Here is an 8,238-nt window from a genome sequence, read left to right as displayed (position 1 = left end):
CTCCATTCAGCATTTTTTTTCATAACTCAGTTCTATTGGTTAGGGCTGCACGATATGAAGAAAATAATTGGGATTATTTTTGACTGATATTGCCATTGCGATATGATTCATGATATTAGAGGGATTGATCATTTTTTTTATCATTCTCATTGAAAAATATATTATATATATATATATATATATATAAAAAAAAAATAACGATTGAAGTGTGATTTTTTGCGAGGATCTGTACCAAACTAATATTTTCTCTGTAGGATGGGATTTGTAGGCCGGGACGTCTCTGCAGCACCACAATACTTTATTTTATAATGGTTCGACACATATTTGGCCTTTAACAAATATTGCACCCCTCTGCGATTTGGATATTGCACCAGTCCATATTGCGATTTCGATAAAATTGTGATTAATTGTGCAGCCCTACTATTGGTCACCCTTTACGTCTGTCGGTGGGTTTTACAAATATCTATATAACCATTACGAGAGGTAAAATAGATCAATAACCTATTTCAATATTAAAATATATCAAATTAGCCTTTTTTTAATTTCCTTGGTTTTTACCATAGACTGTATATTATTAATATTAACAGTCTATGGTTTTTACCCAACAGCGACGTTGGTTACGATCCACAGCAGTATATAAAATAGTTAAAATTTGCTTCACCTTTACTAGCTGTATCATTAATGCATCAATAAATATAATGCAGTACTATATATTATTCTGATATGGCCCATTCTGCATAAGGAGTACTTTAATATTTGTTCAGTCAATCCACTAAGTGTTTAATTGGCTAATCAGCTCACCTGTTCTTGTAGGCCGTTATATTTATGGGTAGTTAAATTTATAATAAAACATTTTATAAACTACGTGTTTTCTGTGCAAAGATCTTAATTTGTAAAGTACACTGAACAAAATTATAACCACAACACTTTTGTTTTTGCCCCCATTTTAGAGGGGCCTTTTATTCTGTCCAGCCTAAGGCACACCTGTGCAACAATCATGCTGTCTAATCAGTAGGGGTGTGCAAAAGAGTCTATTCCTCCTTTTTTCGCGATTCAAGCTCTACCGATTCAAATTCGATTCATAGAATTCCAAAAGTCGATTCATATTTTTAAATAAAAACATTTTTTTTTTTATTGTAGGTCTACTGCAATCAGATGGGAAAAGTAACCACATTTACATACTGTTAATCTTTTTTTTTTTTTTAATAGAGAATCGTTTTTGAATCAAGAAATCGATTTTGAATCAAAAATTGAGCTTAAAATTCAATATCGGATCGAATCGTGACATTTTCTGAATAGTGCACCCCTACTACCTACTAATCAGCATCTCGATATGCCACACCTGTGAGGTGAATGGATTATCTCGGCCAAGGAGAAGTGCTCACTAACACAGATTTAGACAGATCTGTGAACAACATTTGAGAGAAATAGGCCTTTTGTGTACAAAGTCTTAGATCTTTGAGTTCAGCTCATGAAAAATGGGGGCAAAAACAAAAGTGCTGCGTTCATAATTTTGTTCAGTGTAACTCATAACTAAAGCTGTCAGATGAATGCAGTGGCGTACAAAGTACAATTCTCTCCTAAAATGTAGCGGAGTAGAAGTAGAAAGTGTTATGAAAAGAAAAGACTTAAGTAAAGTACAAGTACCTCAACATTTGTACTTAAGCACAGTACTTGAGTAAATGTACTTGGTTACATTCCACCCCTGTGTTTACTTAAATATAGGATCTGAATAATTCCTCCACCAGTGAACACCGCTCTGTCTGGATTCATCCATAATGCAGAAAGAAGTCATGAGTTGGCAGGTCCTCACCTGGTGGGGGCAAGCTGGTGGAGCTGGCAAGTGTAACGTGGTGCGAGAGTGTGTGTGTGTGTGTGTGTGCGTGTGTGTGTGTGTGGGCACTGGACCCAGCCAGTAGAGAAGTGGGGTGAATGGACGCTAACCATGCCCGGCCATTATGGCCGTAATCCTTCCTCGCTTTTCTGGAAAAACTGAATAGCACTAAAATCACTGACTCAATTTTTGGATCTCATTTTCATGACAAAGCGATTGTTCCCCCTCCTTTTGCTGTTTATAAACGTGTGTGTGTGTGTGTGGGGGGAAGGGGATATAAAAAGGGACTGGTGAGAGGCCAGAGCAAACATCGAGACCTCAGGGGGGCAAACCAACGCCATTCGCACTTATCACCACCGAGGCGATCCCACACATTATTATCCAAGATGGGCAGGGTGAGTCAAGAGAAAATGGGACTGGCATTGACATAGAGTCAGGTAACACAGTGGCATTGAGGTTGAGTATGAACGTGTGGGTGAGTCTGTATATGTGACCCTCTCTGCGGGGATTATTGGGGTTTGAACCTGTTTTTAATTTGGCTAACAGGTGAGGCAAGTGTGGCTGAGTGGCCTGGCAGTACTAGGTGCTGAGTCCTTTAGTCAGCTGGAGGTTAAAGCTGCACCGTTTACTAAAAGAATGCTTTCCAAAGTCAGAAAAGCTTTCTCTGAAGTCTGTGTGATGAAACAGTGGCAGTCAATTGGAAATATTAGGGCAGCAACCCACGGTGATTTTTAATAGTCGATTCATCGGTTGATTATTTTGTCAAATAATTGATTAGTTGTTTGGTCTATAAAATGTCAGAAAATGGTAAAAATAAAAATAAAATAAAAAGTCCATCATTGTTTCCCAAAGCCCGAGATGACGTCCTCAAATATATTGTTTCGTCTCAACTCAAAAGATATTCAGTTTACTGTCACAGACGATTGAAGAAAACTAAACTTAGCACAAAAAGTAAGGAAATTTGTCTTTGGTAGATTATTTCTGTGTGGTAACAATGCTTTTTGGCAATAAATGTTATACCGTTGGAAAGCCTGTTTAGTTCCCTTTCAAATGGTGCCCCATTTATAAAGAACATGCATTTGTGGGATGAGTATGTGGGTTGCGCCCATGAAAAATTAGCTCATTCTGCCATTGACTCGTTTGGTGGATCGGATGATTGAAGTTTGAAGAAACAAAACATATTGGCAATTGAACCATAAAGACACCCATGTGTTGTGTCGTTTCCCCCCTCCCTCCACCAGATTGTCTTCTACGAGGACAAGAACTTCCAGGGCCGCCGCTATGAGTGCGACAGCGACTGCTCGGACTTCCACGCCTACCTGAGCCGCTGCAACTCCATCCGGGTGGAGAGCGGGGCCTGGGTGGTGTACGAACGGCCCAACTACATGGGCTACCAGTACGTCCTGACCAGGGGGGAGTACCCAGAGTACCAGCGCTGGATGGGCCTCAACGACAGACTCAGCTCCTGCAAGATGGTCCACTTTGTAAGTCAGCCATCGCCTGTGATCTGATCTGCTGTACAGTAAAAACCTTGACGTAATTTTATTTTACTTGAGTATTTTTCTTTTTTTTTTCTTTGTGCCACTTTGTATATTCACTCCACTTTTTACTCTACCACTGCTGTAGTCTGGATTCGCTCTCGGTGTGTTGCCTTTCTTAAAATCCCTTGGCTTCGGGAAACGACAAACTTCGAGCTTGTAAGCTATTCGCTGACAATGGCAAGTTCGGAAGAAAATGTGGATGGTGCAACAAGGCGGGCCTGCTTGGGTTCTTTCGGGGAACGATTGTAAAGATTTACAAAGAAAATGTTCAGGGCGTTTCCTCTCTAACTGGGACGTTTTGGGACCGATTGGTGGGATTGCTGTGGACCAAGTACACACTGAGATACACTGGTAAGAGCCAATGAGGTTTAACTGTGTATCCTACCAATTTAAATAGCTCACGTTACTCTATTGTTTGAACAGTTAACTTCATGTAATATTGTACGTGGCGTTTTCTTTTGCGGGTGTGCAAATGTTCCACAAAACGAGTTCCTCCCCGAGACTATTTAGCAGAGCCACCGTCGCCGCAAGATAGATGAGAAGCTGGGTCCAGACTCGTTTGTTGATAGCCAGAAAGATTCTTTTAAGAGGACGGAAGAATGAAGGGGTGCCGTCAATCCAGGAGTGGGCTTGTGAGATGGTTAGAGTGGCAGCGTTTGAAAAAAAATGTCATATAAACGGTTTGCCAGATTGGATGTCTACACTAGAAAAATGGGGGAAAGTAGTTGAGCTTTCTGGAGGGCTCCTAAGACGCTTTGTGCTGGGGAGAGACGTCTATGATGGACTTATGGCGTTGTCATTTATACATATGTTTATTTGGTTTATGGTGTGTGTATTTTGTTACTATGCTGTTGTATGTACAGTAAGTGCTACTGAAGTAACTGTGTCATCTTTTCTGAATTTTTGTCTGGATGGGTGGTGATGACAAAGGTGATGTGTTCATGTTGCGAGTTGTATGTTTTTTATTTTGTTAAAAACATACAAAATAAAGAATTGTTAATCACAAAAAGGTGCGCTGATAAAAAGCCACAGTGAGTGCAGAGGAGAGTACAAACTAACTGACGGGCACTGATCACAGAGGTCACGCTGCTACGGTGCTGATGCTACCAGTGACCGCAGGGCTTTGTCGATGAGGACCAACACGTGGCTCCGTCTGTTTGTATGATCGGCCTTTGTGGCCCAGCTGACCCACAGCCTGCAGGCAGATTCAGGGACGCCGCTTTAATGCAAAAATCTATCTAGTTTGGACGAGTTAACAGTTTTGCACTATTTATAAAGGGCAGCAAAACAGAAGAGATGGTGATGGGAAGCCAGTTACGTAATTGATGTGGTGGATCCCTCGCTGTATGAACGTGTTGGATGGCCTTCTCTATCAACACGGAGGAGACTTCAACACCGGCATAGCTTCATATACAAGGCTACTTTAAGTCTACTTCCATCCTACCTTCTGACCTACATCAGTGTAAATAGTATTGGGACTTAACAAGCTTCGGTTTGTTCCAAAGGTTAGAACTGAGCAGAGGAAAAAGGCATTTAAGTTTGCTGCTCCCTCTACATGGAACAAGTTATAGAAATCCATGGAACTTAATGAGCTAGATAGATAGATAGATAGATATGCTCTCATTGGTCACTTTTAAGAGGATGCTGATTGACTTGGAGGCAGCCACATCTGGCTGCAGGTGTTTTGCCTGATGTGTTTAGGGTTAGGGTTGACTTTGAGGGTTTTGCGGTTTCAGTTGTTTTATGTTTTTGTGTATTTTGTGTTTGTGTGTACTGTATGTGTGGTTGTCCTGCTGCCCGTCTTGGCTGGGACACACAATCTCAATGAGTCTCTTCCTATATAAATGATGAGCCCAAGTATATATGCCAGCGCTTCCCAAACTTGTCCCGCCGGAAATATTTTCAAGGCCTCCCCACCCCATCCGGACGGGAGAGAGAGAATAATCTGTATATATATATAGGCCTATATTTATATATTAGTTAACTAGTTAAACTTGGTAGTCGAATCAGGCTCCTAAGGCTACATTTACATTGCTATGTTTTGGTGTGAAAACAAATATCTTTTGCTACGTTCCCCCCTGCTCTGGCTTTTCCCCCCCTCATTCCCCCTGCTCTGGTGTTTCCCCCCCTCATTCCCCCTGCTCTGGCGTTTCCCCCTCTCATTCCCCCTGCTCTGGCGTTCCCCCCCCCCATTCCCCCTGCTCTGGCGTTTCCCCCTCTCATTCCCCCTGCTCTGGCGTTTCCCCCCCTCATTCCCCCTGCTCTGGCATTTCCCCCCCCTCATTCCCCCTGCTCTGGCATTTCCCCCCCCTCATTCCCCCTGCTCTGGCGTTTCCCCCTCTCATTCCCCCTGCTCTGGCGTTTCCGAGCCTCTAAAACGGAGACATTTGAAAACACTTCTGACCCCGTTTTGGTTTGGAAGCTGCAGGGTTGTGTTGCAGTCTCAACGGCCGCAAACGGAGACCTTTGGCAACGCCGACGGCAACATTTTGCCGCCTGATTGGGTCACGGCGTCTCGTTTTCTGAGACTAAGCTACTAACGTTACCATGACAACTACCAGCAACGGGCGGAGTCTACATGCTGCCTCCTGTTGACCCCGGCCTGGTATACTAGAACGTCGTGAGATATTTTGGTTTGGGAGTGTTAGTTTAAACGGAGATTAGTGCTTCTACTGGAGCTACAAACACTTGTGTGCACAGAGATCGGTTTTGGCTCAAAACCTAGCGATGTAAATGTAACCTTAGATGGAATTGTGGTCACCATGACGCATTTTCTTCTCTTTTTTTTGGTAGTTGTGGTGTTTGGTGTTAGCCTGGTTGACACCAGACCCTTCTCAGTTGTAACTGAGAGTGGGTCTAGGGAAGCTTCATTCACAGCCCATTTCCAAAGGCGGCGTCACCAACGGACGCCAATCAAATGCCTCTGGACGCAATTGGATAGTCCTTCAACCAATCAGACGTATGCAGAGCGACGGATGTGATTGGTGCCTCGATTTGGAAAAAATGGAAATGGGCTTGAATGGGCCCTTGGCCAGACGGACTTGCAGAGCAAATCTCAAATTTGCCAGAAGTCCGTCAGGGTTTACCCAGGCTAGTTTGGTGTAGCTTCATCAGCTGCTTTGCGTTTTACCTGGCAGTCCTTACAAACTTGTCCATGTTTTGCTAGAAGTGCAGCAGAAGCATGCATTCTTTATTTCTAGTTAGAGCGCCACGCCCTTCATTATAACTACGCCCCCCCCCCGCCCCGATTTGGGAACCAGTGATTGGGGTTGGGCATCGTTTTGATTTCAACAATTCTGATTCCAACCCTTTCTTTCAATTCCAGGTTTATTATCGATTGTCGATTTCTGATTATTTGAGGGGTGGAGTCGAAACAGGTCACGTGCTTATTTTATTTTGACTCAATGGTGATTTACCATTTTCCAAAACTTGCGCGTGTTAAATTTGGTACCGATGTTCGGATTCAAAACGATTTCAATAAATTAAACTGTTCCATTGAAATCGTGATTTTTTAAACGATTCCAAGTTGGAACCGGTTCTCGATGCCCGATCCTACCGCTGACATATGCAGTGCTACAAACATATTTTCTAGGGCTGCCACCTCTTAGTCGATTAGTCGACTAATCAGTCGTTTTGGTCTTAGTCGACGAAGATTTCTTTAGTCGATTAGTCATTTTTTATGCTTATTCATGCTTAATTACTTATTTCCAAGAAACTTCTGAGCACATTTCTGGTAAACACAAGATTTAAAGTGGTGCTTTTGCAGGATTAATTGTGGAGAAACTCAGTTTTACAGATGGTTAATTAACTACATTTATATTGTGCTTTTCTAGTCTTAACCACCTCTCAAAGCCCACAGCTCTGTGAATTAAATCAACTAATCGATTAGTCGACAAAATCGTATAAGTGTTAGTCGACTAAGAATTTATTTAGTTGAGGACAGCCCTAATATTTTCCGTTTATTGGATGCAAATCTCATCTCCCTATATATCCCCTCCTTCCCCTTTTCTCTTACACCACATTCCTTCTCTACTCTCTCCCGACCCGAAACAACTACTCTCCCCCTATCTCCCACTCCAACCCCCCTGTCACCTACTCCCGCACCCTTACCATCTCACCCCCTTCCCCCCGTCACCTTCCAGACCAGCGGGGCCCTGTACAAGATGCAGCTGTATGAGAAGGCAGACTTCGGGGGCCAGGCCTTCGAGGCCACAGAGGATTGTCCCTCTCTACTGGAGAAGTTCCGCTGGAGGGAGGTCAACTCCTGTAAGATCTTCGACGGCTGGTGGGTTTTCTACGAGCACCCCAACTACCGCGGGCGCCAGTACTTCCTGGAGAAGGGGGAATACCGCAAGCCGGGCGACTGGGGCGCCGTCAGTCCTACGGTCCAGTCTTTCAGGCGCTTCACTGAATGATTTAACCTCCATCCAAAACGCTAACCAAAAAAGATATTTGACTTATGATTTTTATTTGAGTATTTTGTGATTCTGAACTGTGGTCTCACGAATAAAAAAACCTGCCCAGTAAAAGCGGACTGAAGACATTTCTTTGGATTTCCCAAACATGAGTTGTTTAATGTCTTTTGAACCTTTTGTGCCCTTGTATACTTCTAAAGCGTGATTTATCAGTCCCTCCAGAAAAACGAGATTATGTGATCGCATAATTCAACGCATAATCAGCCAAACTCCGCATATTTATGCGGGGGACGCATTTTTTCAAATACGCTGCATTTTCGCCGCATTAATTGCCGATTTCCGCGCAAAATATGTGGGCTTGCATGATTTCATAATCCCCGCGTTTTCGTTAACGTTATGAAGTGACGTAATTACGCGACGTGAACATCACCAAAAAGCAGGGTGTTGG

General features: G+C 43.0%; 1 protein-coding gene across 1 annotated transcript; it reads left to right on the top strand.

The window, feature by feature from the left end:
* Window positions 1-1,778: 1,778 nt before the first annotated feature.
* On the top strand, window positions 1,779-7,790 carry crygs2 (crystallin, gamma S2). Its single transcript, XM_028590387.1, has 3 exons — window positions 1,779-1,861; window positions 3,036-3,318; window positions 7,518-7,790. Exons 1-3 carry the CDS (start codon window positions 1,779-1,781, stop codon window positions 7,788-7,790), a joined length of 639 nt encoding a protein of 212 aa, XP_028446188.1.
* Window positions 7,791-8,238: the final 448 nt, after the last annotated feature.

Source organism: Perca flavescens, chromosome 11 (genome assembly GCF_004354835.1).
Source record: "Perca flavescens isolate YP-PL-M2 chromosome 11, PFLA_1.0, whole genome shotgun sequence".
Classification (NCBI taxonomy): Eukaryota; Metazoa; Chordata; class Actinopteri; order Perciformes; family Percidae; genus Perca; species Perca flavescens.
Note: the sequence above shows the minus strand (reverse complement) of the source record. Positions and strands in the feature narration are given on the sequence as shown.